Source organism: Cannabis sativa, chromosome 5, assembly GCF_029168945.1.
Source record: "Cannabis sativa cultivar Pink pepper isolate KNU-18-1 chromosome 5, ASM2916894v1, whole genome shotgun sequence".
Classification (NCBI taxonomy): Eukaryota; Viridiplantae; Streptophyta; class Magnoliopsida; order Rosales; family Cannabaceae; genus Cannabis; species Cannabis sativa.
In genome coordinates this window covers 63,230,731-63,253,174 of record NC_083605.1, presented here as the reverse complement: position 1 = coordinate 63,253,174, position 22,444 = coordinate 63,230,731, and the positions used below count along the sequence as shown (strand labels likewise).

The 22,444-nt window shown below is 31.5% G+C and overlaps 4 protein-coding genes across 4 annotated transcripts; 2 read left to right on the top strand and 2 right to left on the bottom strand.

The window, feature by feature from the left end:
- Nucleotides 1-15,943: 15,943 nt before the first annotated feature.
- Nucleotides 15,944-16,930, top strand: LOC133037972 (uncharacterized). Its single transcript, XM_061115824.1, has 3 exons — nt 15,944-16,091; nt 16,220-16,408; nt 16,514-16,930. The coding sequence occupies exons 2-3, from the start codon at nt 16,253-16,255 to the stop codon at nt 16,856-16,858; spliced, it is 501 nt and encodes a 166-aa protein (XP_060971807.1). The 5' UTR covers nt 15,944-16,091; nt 16,220-16,252; the 3' UTR covers nt 16,859-16,930.
- Nucleotides 16,893-18,728, top strand: LOC133037970 (uncharacterized). The gene is made up of 5 exons (XM_061115822.1): nt 16,893-16,966; nt 17,070-17,180; nt 17,279-17,638; nt 17,734-18,254; nt 18,352-18,728. The coding sequence occupies exons 2-5, from the start codon at nt 17,130-17,132 to the stop codon at nt 18,536-18,538; spliced, it is 1,119 nt and encodes a 372-aa protein (XP_060971805.1). The 5' UTR covers nt 16,893-16,966; nt 17,070-17,129; the 3' UTR covers nt 18,539-18,728.
- Nucleotides 18,729-19,037: 309 nt separating this feature from the next.
- LOC133037971 (uncharacterized) lies at nt 19,038-20,233 on the bottom strand. Its single transcript, XM_061115823.1, has 2 exons — nt 19,726-20,233; nt 19,038-19,638 (listed from the first exon to the last, which is right to left on the bottom strand). Exons 1-2 carry the CDS (start codon nt 19,741-19,743, stop codon nt 19,183-19,185), a joined length of 474 nt encoding a protein of 157 aa, XP_060971806.1. The 5' UTR covers nt 19,744-20,233; the 3' UTR covers nt 19,038-19,182.
- On the bottom strand, nt 19,801-21,583 carry LOC133038429 (uncharacterized). The gene is made up of 2 exons (XM_061116581.1): nt 20,728-21,583; nt 19,801-20,516 (listed from the first exon to the last, which is right to left on the bottom strand). The coding sequence occupies exons 1-2, from the start codon at nt 21,581-21,583 to the stop codon at nt 19,801-19,803; spliced, it is 1,572 nt and encodes a 523-aa protein (XP_060972564.1).
- Nucleotides 21,584-22,444: the final 861 nt, after the last annotated feature.

Genomic DNA, 22,444 nt, shown 5'->3' with positions numbered 1-22,444 from the left:
AGAAAATAAACATTAATATAAATTTGTCCATAACAATATACACTAATATCTTAATTAATATTATAAAATTGTCTTAAAATAAACTCTAAAACATAAAAATTTACATATAGAAACCTAATTATCATTGTTCAGATCAGTAAATTTCATAAAATCATCTGCATTCGAGCTAAGTCTTGAACCTTCACGATTATCACGAGATTAAGGAGCCGACGAGGTAGGGTAATAAGGTTGTCAAGTCTGCGGCGTAGGTAAGATCTCCACAAATTGTTGAGTCTGCGGACGAACCAAAGTATAGGTTGCTGTTGTTGCTGACTCTTCGCACTGATAATTTGACCATACATAGGCTATTGTGGAGATCCTTCCATTTGACCATACACAGGTTGTTGCTGGAACATTGACCGAAATTGACCGTACACAGGTTGTTGTTGGGATGACCCAAATTGACCATCACAATCTTTACATTTCGATGTCATCACTAAAATACATTTAGGTCATTCCAATATTGTGGACATCTAAGATTTCGCAATGTGGTCCAAGACATGTCGATTGTCATCTAAAATTTTATAAAGGCATATAAGATTTTATAATTTTCAAAAAAAATTAAATGATAAAATTTTATGCTATTTAATTACTAATAAATTAAATATATTTTTTTTATATTTATCTTTCAATTAATTATTACTACATATTTTATTATTAACTTTAATATTAATTTTTTAAAAAATTATTATATTAATAATTAATTGAATTTAATTTGTTAATTTTTAGATAAATTTTTATTAATAAAATATTAAAGTAATAATTTTTAAAAATTAATTATATAAATATGTAATTGAATTTATTTTATAAATTTATATTTCAAGTAAATATTACGTATAAGTTTTTTTATTATTAGAAAAACTACAATATTAAATTTAATATTAATTATTTAATTATTTATAAGTTGTTATATTATTAATTAATTATATTTATTTGTTATATTAATCTTCCAATTAATTATTACTTATAATTTTTTTATAAAATATTACATTAATAATTAATTGAATTTATTTTATATGTGTATTTGTCAAGTAATTATTACCTATAAATTTTTCTAGGCTAATTAGTAATTTTTTCCCCTAAACTTTGACAAGTACCAAATCGTGCCCCCTGAACTTTTTTTGCCGTTGAAAATTCCCCTCGAACTATGTAGATTGTTAAATTTAAGGATTTTTGTCTAATTTCATTCAATTTTACTATTTCAGTGATTGTTTATGTAATGCTCCCTAGACTTTGATATCTACCAAATAATGCCCCTTAAACTTTGATATGTACTAAATCATTCCCCCTGAACTTTCATCCATATGAGAATTTTTTTACTAAAATTAGACAAAAGTTCTTAAATCTAACAATTTCAATAGTTCATGAGGAATTTTTAACGGCCAAAAAAGTTCAGAGGGCATGATTTGGTACATGTCAAAGTTCGGGGGGAAAAATTACTAATTAGCCATTTTTCTATTGAATTTAATTATTACAAAATAACATTATTAATTTATAAGTTACTATATTATTAATTAATTAACTTTATTTTTATATTTATTTTTTAATTATTGCTTATATTTTTTTATTCTAAAAACATATTTTATTATTTCAAATATTAACTTTTTTTTTATTATTCAATATATTTTATTTTTATTTTTACTTCATTAGAGAGAGATCTCATTTATATTTTTTTTTTATATAAGTGAACATAATATATAATTTTATTTACATAATTTTTTTTCATCATATTTTGATTTTAATTAACTTTTCTATTAATTAATGTATTTTTATGTTCATTTTAACACTATATTTGTTAAAAAGTTAATGAGAGAATTTTTTACTTATTAAAAAGTTATAAATTTTTTTATAAAAATTAATAGCATAACAATATTATTTCTAACAAAACTAATAATATCAATATATATTTTCAAAAATACACAAATTAACAATTAAAATTATGCAAAACTATAAATCCTAAATCTCTATATCAATATATAATATATATATATATTACATATAATACATATAAATATATATCACATATTTACATATAAAATGAAAAAAAAAATACATTTTTTATGAGAACATATACACACAAATATTATAAGAACTAACCTGTAAATTTTTAGATACCCGATAGTGATACTCTGACCGGCGTTTTACTGAGACTTATTTTCCCCACCGATTTTTTATCTCAAAATTTAAAGATGGAGAAAAAAATAAATATTGAGAAAATAAAATGACAATATGTAAAAAAAAAGAAAAATAAACAATAACACTACTTGGAGGTGCACTGGTGGATGCAATGGTGGAGATGACTCATTGAAGGTGCAAGAGGCAATGCCAGGGAAGTGAATGGCTAGAGAAGAGGAGGTGAAAATGATGAAGGAGGCGGAGAGAGTTTGAGAGGTGAAATGGGAAAAATGTGTTTTCTGAAATGGAAATGGATTTTTATAGATTTTTAATACCGGCGATATTAACTGTGTTCCATCGGTATTACTGCACAACAGTCAAAATCACAATTAATATCGGCGGGACCCGTCGATATTAATCCTCCTCTAATAATCTTTTGAAATGTTTGGGCGGTAAAATTCTCCCCCTCTTTTTTAGAGGTGGGATTCCGACGGTATTAATACCTATTCGTCGGTATTAATATATTTAAAATAAAATAATATTTATTTATTTAATAGTTATTACCGACGGAATGCCTATTCTGCCGGTAATACCCCTACTAATAGAAGCGGGTAATTTCTGCCTGTAATAATACCCCCGGCAATACCCAATTTTGTTGTAGGGAATGACTATTATTTGTGGCTCTGCTTCTCCATCTTCATTGCCAAAAAAAATCTTCAAAAATAGGTCATAAATTAGTTGCTAACAAGGCTAAAGGAAAACGTCCAGTCATCGATGATGATGACTTCGATGTCGCTCCCCCCGTGGCTAAAGGTGGTCGTCGCCCACTGAAGAAAAATTCGAAGGTGTCTTTGCTTGAAAGAATTCCAACTCTGATGGCCATAACAGTAAGAAAATGTCAACTTCAGGACAACTGTGATGAACCTGTAATGTAATAGTTATATCTGTTGCGAGCCAACTAACATAAAACCACACAACAACGAATAATTCTACATATTTAATACAAACAAATATTACAAAAATTGTGTTTTATCTGTTCAGGTCCCGTATTTGACAATTCTGAGCCTTGTTTTTATAGTACTATGATATTGTGGTAACAAAATTATTATTCAACTAACGTGCAATTTAATTGCAACTAGAAATATAAAATGTGAATGTGTATATATAAGAAACTATTTATCAGTATTTTTTTCGTCACTAATCGATAATTAATTGTACCTTAATAGTAATATGTGGAGAAACAACTGTTGGACCTCTGTAAATTAACTTTATATCAACTAATTTAGTTTATTAATAAAATTAAATATGTTAGAAAAATTTCTTTAAAGAGCTTTATATTGTATTGACGATATGAAACACTTGTAAATATGATAAAATCTATTGTATCGTTATTAATTTTTAATAGTTGATATGTCAAATTTTAAAGAGTTAGCAAAATATTTATGTAACTGTAATGCAACTGTTATGAAATATTAAAAATAAGAACAGTATTTTTACGTACGTAACTCTATTTATATGTCTATTCGTGATTTCATATGAACAAATTTACTATTAGAAATCTAGAAAACATCAAAAATACACTGGGATAAACATTAACTACAGTATTGATGTATTTTTTTTGGATTATACCTGAGCTGTATTGTTTGGGAACTCCAGTTCAACTTTTTGAGATCTGCATTTAATGGATCTAAAAGTTGAAGTCATGATATTAGTTTTATGCGAATTAAACCGAATTTCTGGTTGAATTTTAGTTTTGAAATAGTTTTCTGCACTTTTTTTTTCATGAATTCAAAATAGTCTTTGTTTTGATTGATTCCGGTCATCTTCTCAGGTGAAGTCACCAGGATTAATGGTAGTTCTCCGCCTAGTTAGATTTCATTTCGGTTGGCTTGCTGGGTTCATCGATTGAAGCTTGCGTAGGTGAGTTTTTTTGCTTCGTTCCGTGCGACTGAAAGTTTAGAAGAAGTATTATTGTAATATTTAATATGTGGGTTGTATAAATATTTAAAGCGCCGATTATAAGTTTTTTAGTAATATAGCTATCTTTTTTTATATATATCTTAAAAAAACCCTTATTAAAACTCCCATATTCTAATAATTATTTTTATCTTTTAATTACTTGTACAAAGTGAGGAAGACTTTATGGAGTAATAAATGAAATTCGTATAGATGTAAAATCAATATCTATTCTATGTTATATTAAGTGTAGATATATAACCGAAAGCATTGTTATTTTTTAAAAGTATTACAATACAAATTAAAACTCATTTCACATATATTTCTTATTTTTTATCTTATACTAAATTAGAAAACAAATAGTCATTCACATGTAGTAGGATTTTGTTTAAAATATAATTATTTGTTAATCATAAAAATTGAAAAATTCTCACAAAAAATAGAAATCTAATAAAGAAAAGATTATCGATAAATCTATATGTTGATTCAAAAATTTGGACACAGACTCCTAAACTACGCCAGCTTGCTAGATTGGCGAGAATGAGAGATATGTTATAAGTATAAATAGAGAGACACAATAATTTATAGTAGTTCACTCCCTGTATCGCGACAGTAATAGAATTATCTCTACTTCGGCTTTTGATTTTTATGAGATGGATTACAGAAAAATGGCTAAGTGTGGATGCTCTAATTTCTAAAGAGAGAAACTACAGAGAAGTTCTCTGACCTTATAGTTACTTTTTTTGAATATGAAAAATAAGCTAGTGGAACTCTTCTTCTATAGGTAAATGAGATCTTATTAAATGTGAAAAAACTAAAATAACAAATAAAAAATACATTTAGAATATTTTTGATTGTAGATAATGATCTAACGGTAAAAACTAACTTCTAAGGTTGATTGTCAATTTTTGGAGTTTGAGTCGCAATGACAGGATCCGCTCTGGGTAAGCTGAAGGTTAAATTCATAACTCCATAAAATTTGGATTCGATAGCTTTAGAATTGCGATTGAACTGTGAGACATAACTTGATAAAGTATTGAATTAAATTCAAAATGCGAGTTGAATCACGTCAATCAAAATAAAATTGAGTGAGTTATGGCCATTTTACAGAAGGTTGTTCTCGACACAACACCCAGGTTCACATCCCAGTGCCCAGGTTGACAAGTGATGTCAACTTGGACAATGGGTCAGTGGGAAAACGTACCGGGGATGTTTTTTTTGATGCCTAAGTGATATTTTGACATCATTTACTCCATTTCTGTGATCTGGCGATACTGGTCACCAGTTCTCGGAGATGTTGATGTTCTGTAGAAATAGGAGACTCGAAACTACCTGGTTTCCGAGTAAATCACCTTGTCAGAAAAGTGAAAATGTGAAGAGAATATTACTGTTATGACTTCATGGCTCTCAATTATTATGAAAAACTAGACACATGGTCAAAACAGAATCAGAATCGAATAAGCAAAATCCAGCACACCAGGCCATTTGTCAACCTGGGCGATGCGTGCTTATTTTAGAGCTTCCGGAATGTTTTTCCACTTCATAGGTTCTTGAACTTGAAGACGAGGTCTCCTACCCAGTTTTTGACCATTTTGGAGAGAATTCTTGTACCATGATTGGCATTTGGATGATCGAAACCAGCGTACCAGGTTGGTTGTAAACCTGGGTGCTAGGCCCAGCACTAGGTCAACTTCGGTGTTGGGCTCAGTTTTCATGCCCTTAGAATTGTGATTTTCTCCTTGAGTTTTCTTTTATCTTTGTTATTTCTGATGATGGAAATAATTCACTGAACACTTTTTTGTGAAACTCATTGGAAATAGCTCAGGTTCACAATATGTCAACTTGGGCGCTGGGTCCAGTTTTTGGCCATTTGGAAGTTTCATTTTGTCCCTAGAAATAGTTGAAACTTAATCTTTGTTGAAAACGTAGAGTATTCACGGAAGACTTCTCATAAAACTCCTTGGAATAGGCCTAGGTTGACAAAATTTCAACCTGGGCCCTGGGCCCTTGTTCTGGCACCCAAATGTGTTGTTTTTTCCCCGAAAGTACATATTTCCCTGTTTTTGATGAAGATGAACAAGATGCAGGAGTCAGATTTTAGTTCTGATGCTTAAAAGTTCATGCCCAGAAGACTTATCAAAAAAACTCTGAGATGTTTTCTTCCTTGAGTGTCCAGGTGCTGAAAAATTAAAGTTCTCCGACTCTGATTCTGATGCATCAAATATGTTCATGGTATGTCTAGTTCATGTCCTAATGTAAAGTTTTCTCCATTTTCACTTAAACGGTCTCAAAAATTGAAATCCTAGTTGGGTTGTCCACCTGGGTGCTGGGTGAAACCCTAGGTGCTCGGGTTGATTTTGAGGTGCAGTATCGTGTGTTTTCAGCTTCCGAGTCTTGACTTGTTTGCTCCATGTCCTCATGGTACTAAATACTAAAACAAAGTGAGTTGGAAACAATTTAATGGAATCCAAACTTCCATTCTGGAGTTCCTGGAGTCAACTTCGGCACAGGGCTAGGGAGCCCTCCTAGGTCGACTGCTATGACACGGGACTACCTAACTCCGATACGTTTTCTTTGTTGCCACGTGTCAAATATTGATGTCCACTTCACCAAGGAAAGTTTCTAGGTTAACATTTTACCTCCAAGTCAACTTTACACTTGTGTGGAGTTGACTTGATGACATGAACCAAGCCCGTTTCTCTGAAACTACCAGATGACCGTCAATTTTGACAATCATAGATAATTGTTTTTATTTTCAAATAATTCCCAATAGAATTAAGACTTTGAATTCCCCTTCTCTTGTATTTTAGAATTTTAGAAAATTATTAAGCCAAGAAAAAGAGAAAAAATTTATATTTTTCACTTATCTTTTATCTTTATCTTTGAAAACTTCAAATTTTTATGTATTTCTTATGGCATTAGGATTAATTGGATTGGAATCCTATTCTTGTTGAACATGACATTCAAAAATTAGAGTAAAAACAAGAAGAGGAAATATCTTTAATCTTTTGCTTATCATTTATTAGGGGTGTTCACTAAGTATCTAATCCAATCCAATCCGCAGGATCTAATCAAATTCAATCCGCAAAATGCGAATACCCACACTTGCGCGGATTGGATTGGATTGAAAAATCAAAAATCCGCACTTGTGCGATTGGATGTTGTTTGACCTCAAAAATTAACCGATCCAATCCAATCTGCACTTAATAATATATATATATATCTTTAAAAAATTATAATATATAATATATATTAATTTTCTAATAATATTAAAAAAAGACACAAACTTCTAATTTCTTAATATTTTTTAGTAATATATTGAGTTGGTGTATTTTATTTATTTTATAATAAAAAACACCAAAAAAATTATTCTTATTAACATAAATTTAAATATATGTACTAACTTATTTATTTTAGTAATGAATACATATATATTTTAGTGTAAATCTAAAGATGAGTACATATATATTGACATATATGTATATTAGTTTGATTTATATATAAATAGAGATGGAAATAGATTATTATTGGAGATTAAGAAATAACAGTCTTTTTTTAATTTTTTTTCTACGAAATATTAAATAATTTATCATTAAAAAAAATAATCGATCTAATTCGTACTGTTGCAGATTGGATTGGATTTAAATTGTTATGCAAATCGGATTGGATCCAAAATATAAAATCCGCACTTAGTGCGGATTGGATGTTGTTTGACTAAAAATGTGCGGATTGGATCAGATGAACACCCCTATCATTTATCTTTTTCTTTTTAAACTCTAGATTTACCTTAATCTTAATAACATAAGGAATTGTTGTTGCCTTTTAAATTTAGAATTCCTATTCTGATTTTCATAGAAATTTTGAAATTACAAAGAAAATAGGAGAAGATAATTTCTTTTTTATCTTTTTCTTTTAAGCTTTAAAATTATTATACTCCCAACTGCATTAGGATTAAAGTATTTAACTCACCTATAAATAAGAGAGCTTTAAATCAAATTTTTCATAATTTCCTTCTTGTTTCCCGCACCCAAGTCTTTGACTGAGAGTCTTGGATTTTCATCTTCATCAGTTCTTCAGGTGCGCTTCATCCATCAAGGTAGATTTTGTTTCGGCGCAAATTTTTTCATTCAAAATTTTTGCATCTTCTTCTCCTTTTTTAAGCTTGCTCCAAGGATCCTAGAACTCCCAAAAATCATTGAACTCCCTTGTAGAGACCTTAAAAATTCTAAACCACTATCCAAAATTTCCTTGTAATAACTTGGATTTACCTTTCCAAGGCTAAAAGACCTCTCTTAAGTTGTTAGTAATCGACCTTTGAAGTGATTATGCCTCAGATGAAGAGAAGCAGAAGAATTCCTGATAAATATGAAACCCACGTGCCTCAATTCAATAGAGCTAAGTTGAATGTTCCAAAGTCTAAGAACTTAGACCAGGTGTGTGGTGGGAAAGTAATGGCAATTGAGCTTCTTAAAGCTATCGTTGAGAGTGATGACCCGAGAGACTGGGCTTTTAAGTTGAGACCTTTTGTATTTAGTACCATTGCTGAACATCAAGTAAAATTAATCTGAGATGACTATATCCTTCCACAAACTGTCGTCCAAAAGACACGATTTGAATGTCCCACTGGCTCCCAAAATCCTTGTTGCAGTGCTTGGTTAAGGTTCTGTTAACGCAGATTTTCGTTAACTAAATTTGAGCCTCACAATAGTGATTTCACACAAAAATAATAAAAGCTATAAAAATGAAAGTATGAACACAGGATTTTTTACGTGGTTTTGTAGTTAAAATTCTGCATAGTCCACGAGTCAATCTTATTCAGATTTCTGATTGTTTTGTAGGAACTCTCTCGTATGAGTTTTTTCGTCCCCCTTTTTTGATCTTGTCTGTCATTATTTATAATTCCATAGTGGTCAGCAAATTACAAATTTGACTGTAATATGTTTACAAGCATAATCCTAGATGCTTGGCAGGCCACTCACCATAAGCAGGGCAAAGGATGGGTGACCGACACTACTAGAGAAACATGGGTATATTTTAAACATATATTATCTTTATATTTTTTGTCTAAATAAATTTTGTAATTAATTTAAATATTATTGTTTAATAGGAAAAAATGATTGCCGTACGTGGGACACAACAAACACAGTCCATTCCAAATACTGAAGTGTCAGGCAATGTCATTAATCTAGAAGACGAAGATTTATCACTTGTGCAATCTGTTTTTGGAAGACATCGTGGGCACCAAAAGGGTTATGGGCGTCTAATTAGCACAAGAGAGCAGGCCCACCTACATTTACCCAACCTCCTCCACCTCAGGTTGGTGCATATGCTAGAGCTGATGTCATAGCTGATATGTAAGAGCGGATTAGACAGCTTGAGGAATCGGTTAGGACAAATGGTGTCACTCCGAGAACGCAGAATCCACCTCAACAATCTGATCATTCTGATGATGGAGGAGCGAGTTAGTAGTTGTGTTTATATATAATGTTTATTTTTTTCACGAACCACTTTATTAGCATGTTAGGTAATTTAACTTATAACTTTAAAATTTAAAAAAGTAAATTTACGGTATTTTTATTAATGAATTTTATTTTTAATATTATTTGAGCAATATTAATGTGAAAATAAAAAAAAATGTGATATATTTATTATGAAAATTAATAATGAATAAAAAAATGTGCTTTATTAAAAAAAAAAAAAAGAACTTGTTCTCGGTAAAAGACTCTATAACGAGGACAAATGTCCTCGGTATCGATGGGTTCGTTAGGCCAAAATAAATGTTTTTACCGACAACATATCGAAGCTTGTCCCGACAACAATGTCCTCGGTAGACCCTTTAACGAGAACACCACTATTGTCCTCAGTAGAAACCAATTTCTGACGACAAGGCTCTAACGAGGACTTTTTAGCGAGACCTTTTACCGAGGACATCTGAAGTTCTAACGAGGATATTTGTCCTCGTTATAGATCTTGGTTTTTGTAGTGGTTTTTTTTTTTTTTAATTTTTTTAGTAATGCTCAACTAAGAACAAGTTCTCTGCCTTTTAATGTTTTAATATATTACATTTTTATATATTTATGCTTTATTAATTTGTCTAAATGTTCTAAATACATAATTTTTTTACTTATCAAGCAATACATAATTTTTTTTAATAACTAAACAATACACAAATTATATATATATTTTTCTAATTGCTTTAAATTTTATATATTTATGATAACTCAATTAAGAGAAGGTAAATGTTTATACATTATATCTAAATCTTTATACCAAATTTAAGTAAAAGAAGAAGAGGGATGTAGTATCTATTTAAAAAAATTAAATAATTTTCGTACAATAATATATATTAGATATCTATATTTTTATAAACACATTAACGAATATAACTTTTTATTTAAAAAGGTAATAATTTAAAATATATAATTATTAAAATTATTATACATACGCAAAGTGTGATTACCTAGTTATATATAATTGATTGTTCAGTTCATCCATGTATAATTTACTTAGCTTGCTTGTGCTGGGTTTGCTGGACACACTTCAAACATAATATAGTCTCCGGGTGCTTAAATCACGTCTCTATTTGACGTTATTATTATGGTCATATGATCAAGGAAAATTTACATTCCAGTACTTTAATTGCATTCTTTTTACAAAAATATGGTGTTGTCATTTATATATCAAAATGTACCGTTTTTTATACCGTTATCAATTTAATTCAATTTTTTTTTTTTAAATAACTGGATGGGACGTGTGATGTGTGATGACGTCATCACATCACGTCCTGCACGTCTTCCATGTTGCAGTGTTCAACTGTTCACGCGCCACTTTTTTTGCATGTGTAATTCAAATTATGGACGGTTTTAGAGGATTGTAATTTTTTTTTTTATTTTTATATTGTATTTTACCATTTTTATGGTTTTTTAAGTGTTTGTATAAAAGGAAAGTAAGTTTGTTTTATAAATCTTCATTTTGAGCTTTTCTTTTCTCTGTTTTCGTTTTATACAGAGTATAGGGGTTAGGGTTTCTTCTTCTTGGGGTGGTTTATTTTTGTGTTAGCAAGAGAGTTTGTGTAAAGCCCGCTTAGTTAATTTGGAAATTAGCAGTTGTTTATGTTTAATTATGAAATTATTTATAGCTATTTAAATAATTTATTACTGTTATTTACGGAATTCAGAAATGCATGATTATGTCATCAGTAGTTTTTATATTTCGCATTTCCGGTGTCCGGTATTTTGGAACTCGGCGTTTGGCTCAGTAGAAATCACAACTTAGTATGTTGGTAATTTGGGGACGGGTTTTAGACATTGAGAATGTCGGGAATGGCCCGGAATTTAGAATTTCCCAAAAATACCCCTTTAGTATGATTTATGTGATTTTATGGTGGAGGGGCAAAATGGTCTTTTTGCCCCATTAGTGTTTTGTCTTTTGTGGCTTTATGAAATGGAAAAATAAATGTTTATTTTATTATTACATAGCTGAAATAAAATGAGTAATGTGATTTATATTCTTCTTTTCTTAAAATTCAACACTTAGTCAAATTTAAAAGGAATTTTCAAAACACTCAAGCTCTCTCTCTCTCCCTCTTTTCGGCCAAGGCTTGGCTGTGCAAGGGCTGGGTTTTTGCTTGGTGATTTCAAGTGGTTTAGCTAGATCAAAGTGAATTTTCATTGAGGTATTTCTTGGCTTTAATTTCTTACTTTGTTTCTCTTGAAATTTATGATGAAAATGGGTGTTGCATGCTTGAATCTTTGATGTTGTTGCTGCTGATTATTATTGTTGTTGTTCTTTGTTTAAATGTTGAAATAATTAGGTTTAATGAGATTGTATAGCATGCTTGAATCCTTGTTCTAGTTGGTTAAATGCTTATGTGAAAAAGTTATGAATTTTTGAAAGAAATGGTTCATTTTGTTTCTGTGAAGTTGCTGGATGTTCTTGTGTGTTTTCAGAAGCTTATTCTTGCTTAGTTGAGTAGAATTAACTAGGTTGGGATGCATGTTAGTGGATTTAACCAAGTTTGACTTTTGGAACTCAAAGCTTGGTCTTTAATGGTGATTTTTGTATATGTGTTTTCTGGGTGGTTTTGATGCCTTGGATTTGTTCTAGGGATAGTTTAGAACAGGTCTGGAAAGTTTGGGACCAATTGGGGTTGAATTGGTCGAGTTATGAGAATTTTAGTTGGCTGCTCGCGAGGAACCTAATTCGGTTGTGCATCCGGAATTCTGGATGAGGGTTCGATAATTCCTAACCGGAATTCCGGTTGGGCAACCTATTCACGGTTGGGGAATTTTTCCGAACCCTAGTTTTCCTCGTTTTTAGGTTTTTAGGGGTATTGCCATGCTTTTTATCGATAGGTAAACTTTTAGTTCCAAGTTTTAGTCCCCGGGAAGTGATTTAGCGTGTCACTTATAGCGTTGTGATTTTTATGGTTTAGGAGCCGCAATCCGCCGTCGGCTTCGCCGCCAGTTGACCGCACACCCGAAATCTAATCCGTAAGATTAGTATAACAAGCATGCATATGTAGATTACATGTTTAGCGTGCATGTAGGAAGCCCGCTAGATTACATTAGTTATGTATTTAGGCTTCGAACCATCCAACCCCGTCACGTCGGTACAGCCGGAGTATGACCACAGCCGGAGTATGACCGGCTCGACCGATCAGCCGACACTTGGTTGGTGGTTCGGTGCTATTGACCTATCCCGTCGGTACAGCCGGAGTATGACCAAGGCGGAGTATGACCGGCTCGACCGATCAGGAGGATACTTGTCAATAGTACCGTCCCCCGAACGTTCAAAACTCGCACCATGTTGGACATGGCAAAGTAGTGGCTCGCACCATGTTGGACATGGCAATGGCAAGGACTCCGCATCGTGTTGGACACGGCAGTTAGTATTATGTATGATATTATTATGCTTTTCTTACTGAGTCTGTCGACTCACAGTTTATGTTCATGTGTAGGTAAAGGCAAGGCTGTAGCTGATGGACCGTGAGCGAGCTTATGAGATTGTACATGTCGGGGCGGTTAGGCCTGGAGCGTACGATCCTCGGGACAGCAAGGCTGAGATTTTTGTAACTGTCGTTAGACTACTTTTATATTGATGTAATAGTTAAACAGTGAAACTTTTTGTAAATATTTTTATAATCGGGATCCCGAGTCTTTTATAATATGTTTTACAAGTTTAATCAAAAAGCAAAATTTTAATTAATCACGTTTTTCCATAAACCTCGTTGATTAGCAACGAGCTGCACAGTACGTTTAAAAATCACGTAATACGCCTAAGGTAGTTAGGGTGTTACAGTTTGAGTGCATCATTTTCGTTTATTGCCTTGTTATTATCATCTGTAAACCTAAAAAATGGTTAAAACTCGTTCTTCAATTTCTCCTTCGCATTCTGTAAAGGTAGCTGCTGATAAGAAGAAAATGGAAAATGTCTCTGATGATGGAGATCGTGATGATTCTGATCGTTCTGGTGGTTCTGGTGGATCATCGGATGGTAGCCGTGGCTCGGCATTGCAAAAGAGAAAAAGAGTTGTTGATAAAGTGAAGAAAGAAGATGTTCGAAATGTGAAAAAGATGAAGCAAGTTGCTGAAGATTTGCCTGAGGATTATGATAGTGAAGACTTGGAGGTTGAAGTTCGTAATGATTTGAAGGTATTTTTATGATTTTTAATTTTTTATTTGGTTGTATTTGGTTTACGATTTTTAGGGATTTAATTTATTTTTAGATTTTATAGTTTATTGTTTTATGTTTTTAAATGTTTTTGATGTTTGTTTGTAATATTTTTTTTGGTTTATATGGTAGTCGGTTTTTATTTGTGGTTTTTTGGGTGTTGTTTTTATTTTGTTATTTTTCATGATGTTTGTAATCTATTTTGTTGATTATAGGTTTGATTATTTGTTTTTAGGTTACTGTTTATGTGTTTTTTTGGTTTATTTGTTAATTTGTTTCGATTTTGTTTATTTAGGTTATGTTTAAGTTTATTTTGTTTTATTTCTGTATGGTTATGGTTTATTTTTGTGTTTTAGATTTTTGATGGGTATTTTTCTTGTTTACTATGGAAAGTTTTGGCTTACAAATATATTTTCTGTTTTTGTTTATTATAAGGTTTGATTATTTGTTTTTAGGTTATTGTTATTGGTTTTTTAGTTTATTTGTTAATTTTTTTTCGATTTTGTTTATTTAGGTTTATGTTTAAGCTTACTGGTTTATTTTTGTATGTTTATGGTTTATTATAGTTTTTTAGGTATTGATGTGTATTTTTTTTTTGTTTACAGTGGAAAGTATTGGTTTACAAATTTAAATGATTATTGTATCCTGTGAAGTTGTTTATTGATGTTTATTTTTAGTTTAATGTGTGGATTTCTTTGTATATCATTTTTTTTTACAGGAATGGGATTTATATTTCAAGCCTGGTGAAAAGATTCAGGGAAAAGTGATGTTATTCCCTAATCAGGATAACATTGTTGTCAAAAATATTAATTCCAAGTTGACTAAAGATCAACGTAAGTTGTTTCGTGATACTTGTTTTGGTTATTTTTTGGATAGCCATCCTGTTGGTTTTCAGTCTCAATTAGTTCATAATGCCTTACATAGGGAGGTATATCAGAAAAATGAAAAAGAAATGTGGTTTAAGTTTGGTGATGAGAATTTCGATTCGGCTTTAGCCGAGTTTGTCGTTGTTTCGGTTTATCGTGTGTTGGTGATGCCGATTTGAGTAAGTATACACACAGAGAAAATGCTTTTGTTGATCGATATTTTTGTGATCAGACAGTGACTGTTAGTGCTGTTGAGCATAGGTTTATGTATAGTGATTTCAAGTCAGATGAGTATGCTGTGAAGATGGTTGTTTTGTACCTTGTTACTAATTGTTTGATTAGTAGCGTTTACTCAAAAAAAGTTCCTGTTGAGATTTTGAACATAATTGGGGTCGATGAGTATGGTAGTTTTCCATGGGGTATACCAGTGTTTGAATTAACTTTGCACAATTTAAAGATTGGTCTGAGGGGTGTTATGAAGGGAAAAGGTGTTGCTAAGCCTCTTGCTAAGGTTAAAGGGAAACATTTGGAAAAGGGTCCTCGATCTTATAAACTTCCTGGTTTACCTTTTGCATTTTTGGTTTGGTTGTATGAAACCATTCCTTTGTGCTTCGAAGGCAAAGTTTTGTTCCTATGATTCCGGTAAACCATATAGGTTTTGTAGATGGAAAGAGTATTGGAAATCCTAATTCAAGTGAAGTTGAGAAGAAAGTTCTATCTTCAAATAAGGTATTTTTTATATTTTGTAAATTGTTTATTTGTTGTTTTTATTATATTTTGTAAACTAATTATTTTTTCTTGTTTTGCTAGCTGAAAGGAAAACATATTGTGCCTACTGAAAATGAAAGGAATGGTTTATTGGTGCTTACTGGAATGGAGTTTATTAGCCGAGAAGAGTCAGATGATGACTTTGATGATGTTCCATTCTCAAAGTTTAATGTTGATAGAGTTGGATCTTCTGGTGTACAGAAGGAGTTTACTGGTGGGTTTGATGTCGATGGTGTGATGCGTAAGATGAAGGAGTTTATTTCTAGGCAAAAGAAGACTGATGAGTCTATTGAAGTATTGAATAATGTGTTGGAGGGTAGATTCAAGGAGTTGCAGTTAAGTCTTCAGTCGTATATTGACTCAAAGATCAGTGAAGGCTTGGTTTTTTTTATGGAATTGAAGTTTAATGAGTTGAAGGAAGCTATTGAAAATGCAAAAATTTCTAAAGATGGAAATGATAGTCCTGATGAGAGCAATGGCAAGGTTTGATTATGTTTATTTTATTAGTTTATTAGATGTTTCTTTGTTTTTTCATATGTTATTTTGATTTTGTTGGTTTTTTCTTTTTTTTTTTGTTGCAAGAATGATGATTTAAATGATGTTGAAGTTTTTGATGTGAAAAGTCAAGATGCAATTGAAACTGTTGGACTCGATGAGAATATTCAATATACTCAGGTTATTCTTGTTTTGTAAACTAGTATATTGTTTTTTGTTTATTGAACATTTTTTGTTTTTTGAATATTTTTTCTTTATGTTATTAATGTTTTTATTGTTTAATGGGTTTTTTTTTTATTTTTTTGTAGGTTTTTAATGATGATGCTCCTTCATTTGATATTATGAGTTTTATTTCTAGTAAACCTGATTGGTTTACTGAAGAAAAAAAGAATACTGATAAATTGAATGATGAAGAACAGGTTGTTGATGATCATGGCCTATTTAAGGATGTTGTTAAAAAATCTAAGGAGGATGAAGATGATGGTGGTGATGACCAGGCAAGTTTATTTATTTTTTAGTTTTTTCATTATTTAGATGATTTGTTACTATGTTGTTTGTTGTCTCTGTCAAATGCTTTTTATGTTTGTTTTGTATATTTACAGGGTTTGGGGGGTGGTGATGCTGTTAAAGCTATTGGTTCAGATGGGACAAATAAAGACAATGTTGAGGGAAAGAATACTGAAGAAGCAAAAGATGTTGCAGATGGGAGTAATAAAGATAATGTTGAGGGCAGAGCAGTTGATGTAGATGCAAGTGTAAATGATGTTGAAGGTGTTTCTAGTAAGGGAAAGTTGTTTGATAGTCAAGGCACTGAGGATAGTATCACTGTGTCTGCTTTGGAGATTATAAATGAAAAGATTGATGCCTATGAGGGAAGCATTAAAAAGGTTTGTCATTTTTTGTTTACTGTATACTTTTTTTTTTATTTAGTTTATTTTATATTTTGAATCATTTTGTCATGTTTAATTATTTTTATTTTTTGTTTTTAGGATAAGTATTTAAATAAATTAGAGGCAACAAATGCTGATGTTTTATCTACCTATGGGTTGGACAAGGTTTGTTTACTTTTTTTTTTTATTCTTGATTATGTTCTGAGTATTGATTTTTGGTTTACTATGTTTACATATTTTTTGTTTTTTTTTTGCATGATATTTTAAGACTGATGTTGTTGGTGTTGAGAAGAAGCATGGTTCTCAAGAAAGCTTTTCTGTATCTACCATGGAGGTTGTTAATGATCATTTGGTTTCCTATGAAGACAGTTTGAAAAAGGTTTATTTTTATTTTGTTTATGTTATTTGGTAGTTTGTTTTTTTTTTTCTTTTCACTTACTTTTTTTTTTATTTGTTTGTAATTGTTTTGAATGCTAGGGAAAGTCTATAAAATTGGAGGAAGAAACTCCTACAGTTGGAAATAGAGAGAGGAAACCTAGTTCTGTATACAACAGTCCGTATGCCACAGAATTTGGTTCAGGTAGTATTGGTAAACCAAAAGGTGGACGTCCTGGATCATGTGCTTTTGGATTTGGCTTTTTCAATGTGATTGATGATGTGCAAGCTAAATCTTTTGATCAGTGGTTTAAGATTGGGTTTAATGATAAAAACAAAGTGAAGAAGTTTAAAGAATGTCATAGGAAGCTTAAGGTTCCATTGGATTTTGTGGTTTGTCAAATTGATGATAAGATGTGGTTCTATGATTTGCTTACTGGTGGGAAGAACTTGTCATGCTCGGTTAGTGTGTTATTATATATATTTTTTTTTTTGTTTATTGTATACTTTTTCTGTATATTTGTTTATAACTTTGGATTGTTTTATGTTTATTGCAGCATATTGATGTTTGTTTCTACTATTTGAGAAAGAAGTTAAAGTATGACCAGTCTGTGAAAATTTCTGGTAATACTACTGATTGCTTCTTTGCTTCTCAAATTTTTGAATTATATAATGAGTTTGTTGCAAGTGGTGAAAATGTTGATTCGATTAAGAAGGATTCTAAGGCAGCTGCATACATAGCGGGTTTTTATATGTTATGCAATAAACCCTGGGCTGAGCTTGATTTCGTACTAATGCCTGTTAACGTGATTGTTCTTGCTCATTGGATATTGTGTATTCTTGACATTAAGATGAGATGCTTAAAAGTGTTGAATTCTATGAGGTTTGGGAGGTACAAGAACAACTCAGAGAGTTTTGTTCGTGCATTTGCTGTAATAATTCCTATCTTACTGTCACATGTTAATTTCTATGAGGGGAGAAAAGATATTGACAGGAGTAGTAAGCACTGGCAAGGTAAAAAAGATACTGATGCGTTTGATATTGTCGTGGTTGATAATTTGCCACAACAAGAGGATAGGTAACTATCTTTGTTTTTTTTTATATATTTATGATTCTATGTTATTGTTTATTTTTTGTTATCTGACAATTGCTATGGGTTTATTTTTGTGATGTAGTGATTGTGGTGTTTTTATCATAAAGTATGCTCATTTCTTTATGCATGGATTGATTGATAAGATTCCTAAGAAGTTGGACATTGCATTCACTCGTAAGAAGTTGTGTGTTGATCTGTTTGTTCATGCAAAGAAGAAGGAGTTGGGTGGGTACGAGTCTACTTCGGAGCATCCAGGAAGGATGCCATAGATTTCTGTAATAGAACAACATGTTGGAAACCTAGTTTACATTTTTTTGAACTTTATGTGTATTTTTATGTCATGTTGTTTTGTTTTTAGGTTTATGTTTGTGTTTGTTTAAGAAACTGTTTGGAACAGTAATATTTTAGGAGACTCTTGCCTATTTTAATTTTGAAGTAACCTTTTGGTTTACTGGCACAGTATGTTTGCAGTTTTTATGTTATGTATTTCTGTGAGACAATATGTTAATTTTTTGGATTTAGAAATTAGTTTTAGTGTTCTGGCTTTTTTTATGTGATTTTTGTTTAATTTTGTTTGATCTTATAAACCAATGACATTTCTGTATACCATTCTAAGTGGTATAAACCAATGTGATGGTTTATTAACCTTTAAAATGGTTGTAAATAAATTACAGTTAGTAACTGTACATATATTTGGTAACTTGTTATTTTTAACATTTTATTTCATATAGAGGAGGCAAAAAAAAAACTTACTTGAATCTAAGCGAATTGTAATCATTTTATTAAAAGTTTGTATTAATACATTGAAAAGCTTTATCAACTAACAATTATCATTGTAAATTGTTTTTGTATACTGTCTATTTAGTAACCATGTTTGATGGTTACCAACATTTATTCATTTTACCTCAGGATCTTATGATCTTTTTCTTTTTCTTGGTGGTTTTAGTACTGGGTCATTTTTACATGATCTTTTGTTGTGTCCTCTCTGGCGACATTGACCGCATACCACTTGTGCTTTTCCTTCAAGTCCATTTTTGTATCTTTGTTTCTTTGGTCTTCCGGCAGTTCTCTTATGTTTAGGTGGGAGGACTACAATATTTCTTATTAAATCTGGTATATTCCATGATGTTGCCTCACCTAATGGGAGTATACTGTCTTCATATGTTGCCATAAAAGCTTCTTTCGTGTAGTAGTATGAGCAATATTTGTAGCAAGACAGGTTCCTTTTGCTTAGTACAGCCATTGCATGAGAGCAAGGCATTTCATCATATTCAAATCGTTGGCAGCTGCATGTTTTATTCTCCAAGTTTACTATGTGAGATCTGTTGTTGTCGTGTACTTGGTATACCAGAAGGTTTGCTGTTTCAACCTGTATTAATCAAGTAAACGATTATTAAGTTTACAACAGAGTAAATATGTTTGTAAGCAATTTTTATTTTTCTGTATACATAATTACCTTGTACTTTAAACTCATATCTCTTTGTTTCTTTAATGTTTTTTCAGGTATTTTTGCCAGTGTTGTTGTAGTTTTTTAGGCTCTATTCTTGTTTTCCCAATACCATCTTTGCACCAATGAATGTAGGCATTCTAGTAGAGTTGCGATGGGTAGGTCTCTTACTGCTTTCAAGGCTGCATTGACTGATTCGGCAATATTTGATGTCATTGTTTTGTATCTCCTGTTCATGCCATATAGTCTTGTCCACTTTTCGACACCAATTTCATTCACCAAGTAATCTCTTATTCTTACATCTATATTGTCCAAGTCTTGCATGCTCTTTTCAAAATCTTCTATGTTGTAAGCTTTAGATGCACTATTAACTGCAATCTTGAGCTCATCACCTCCTTTCTTGAATTTCATTTTTATATTCTTCATCAAATGGTAACAACATACCCCATGCATTATATCTGGAAAGGTCTCTTTTACTGCTTTTAGTATACTCTCATGTCTATCTGATACGATGCATTGACCTTCTCTTTCTCCATAAGTTTCCTTTATTTTGTGAAGAAACCATTCCCAAGAGCTGTCATTTTCGGAATCTACTACTGCAAATGCAAGTGGGAATATATGTCTATTTGCATTTTGTGCACTTGCTATCAACAAAGTGCCTCCATGTTGGTTTGTCAAAAAGGTTCCATCTGTGACTATTATTGGTGTACAGTGTTGCCAACCTTTTATTGAAGCACCTACTGCAAAGTATAGATATTTGAATTTGTTATCTTCATCTGTTACTAGGTCTGTGATTGTTCCTGTTTCAAAAGTAACCAATTAGTTTATAGTATAAATACCTATATAGCATATTAGTACTTTATGTTGACGAAGTATTTTATTACCTGGTTTGATATTTGCATCATGTATAAAATTGATGGTATCTCACTGTATGATTCTTGTGGGCAGCGACGAGCATCCACAATTGCCTTTTCTCTAGCTCTCCATGCTTTTGGTAAGATATAGAGACACTGTAATCATCTGCCATGTCATCCACAATTTCTGTTGGAGTGTAATCTCTTTTTGGGTTTACAAACTTGTTTTTTATAACCTTTCCAACGAGGTTGCTTGTAGCTTGAGGATGGTCTCCAGAAGTGATGTCCAATGAACATGTATGAGTATGCTCTATTTTTCTTATGATAAACATGTCAGTCTTTCCATGTTTTGATGCTAAGAATGTCCAGTTGCAGTTATCATCAATACAGACTAGTTTATAGTCTAGTTTTGATGATCTTTTTACCTTGAAAGGTTGATTGTATCTTATTGAGTGAAGGCTTACTGCTTGTTGGAGGGTTTCCTTGTTTGCAAAAACTTGGCCAATGTGTATTTCAGCAACTTGAGGATTTAAAATTATTTGATTTTCTTCGGAGCTTTCTTCCATCGATTTTTGAGTTTGTTCAATCACATAATCTGCCATCTTTGTTGCATATTCTGTTCTTGTTGGTAGCAGTTGCCTTGTTTGTAAACTAGTTTCCCCATTGTAGGTATAGTTTACTCTATCATTGTGTTCATTGTCGGTTGTGGATGTTGAGATGTTAACACAGATAGGATATTTGGTCTCATCATTATTTTTCCTTCGTATTTGTTCATAAAACTTGCATCCACTATCGTCTTTGATTCTTATTGGTGGTATGCCTTCAGTTACTTGAAATTGAAGATCAATCGTATATTTGTTTCTGTCCAAATTTAAAGCTTCGTATACTATGTGAGAAAGCTCATAATGTGAACAATCTGTTGGAATTAGTATACCTTCGACTTCATAATCAACGTATGTTGTTTTGTCAACCCAAGTTCCATTGTAAAAAAGAATCACTGTTCTAACATCCATATTCCTGCGTGATTTGTTTAGTTTAATCATGTTAAGTATTGTATACAGTAAACATTATGTATATACAAAAATAATAAACATGTAATAGGTGTGATGTTCATAAACTAAATTTTATATTTATTATAGTAAGGTTTATATGCAGTTTTACTAATTAGATGACTATATGTTGAACTATAATATTGGAGCGATTACAATTACGAAGGTTTATAGTGTACTGTATTTTTTAAAGTACTTAGTATTGATTAGTTTACTATCAGTTATGATTACAACTGGTAAACTATCTGATTAGTACTGATTAATTGTCAAATAATCATGTTTAACAGAATTAACAAACATGATGGATTTTTAGGTGTTTTCAGGAATTGGAAGGTGTAATGTGTTATAAGCAGTAGTATGTATCGTAATGTATAATAGGTACCTTATTCAGATTTAGTTTACGATGTTGTAGTGGACGGACTTCTTCTTCTTCCTCGAAGCAACGATTTCTGGTTTTCGTTTTTTTGTTTGTTGTGATCAGCTCATAGGTTTATTGATCGATTGAATTGTAGGTCGAATTAGAGAGACGATGATTTGCTTGTTGTATACAGCAACAGTTTTGAGAGATATGATGATCGATTCTCTAATTTTCAGATTCGTCGAGGTCTCTATTTTTCCGTCAATGGTGTTTTTTCGTTCAAGGTTGGTTTGGTTTCTGTTTTTTCGTTTTCGTGTATTATTCCTATGGTATTTATAGCTTTTGGTTTTAAACAGTAGAACCACGCGCAGAGATGGCCGAGAAATATGGAATTGTGGGCGCGTCTCCTTCATCGCCGGTGGTTCCAAAATTATTGAAGCTAATCACGGTAAGCTTGATGACGTGTC

Bases quoted from the DNA above. Each gene is read 5' to 3' on its own strand.
- LOC133037972 (XM_061115824.1), top strand. From the start codon at position 16,253: ATGAGTTTTATTTCTAGTAAACCTGATTGGTTTACTGAAGAAAAAAAG. The intron at 16,409-16,513 runs GCAAGTTTATTT...GTATATTTACAG, and splicing joins ATGATGGTGGTGATGACCAG to GGTTTGGGGGGTGGTGATGC.
- LOC133037970 (XM_061115822.1), top strand. From the start codon at position 17,130: ATGGAGGTTGTTAATGATCATTTGGTTTCCTATGAAGACAGTTTGAAA. The intron at 17,181-17,278 runs GTTTATTTTTAT...TTTGAATGCTAG, and splicing joins ATGAAGACAGTTTGAAAAAG to GGAAAGTCTATAAAATTGGA. The intron at 17,639-17,733 runs GTTAGTGTGTTA...TGTTTATTGCAG, and splicing joins GGAAGAACTTGTCATGCTCG to CATATTGATGTTTGTTTCTA.
- LOC133038429 (XM_061116581.1), bottom strand. From the start codon at position 21,583: ATGGATGTTAGAACAGTGATTCTTTTTTACAATGGAACTTGGGTTGAC. The intron at 20,517-20,727 runs GTGTCTCTATAT...CTTTTGAAACAG, and splicing joins TGACATGGCAGATGATTACA to GAACAATCACAGACCTAGTA.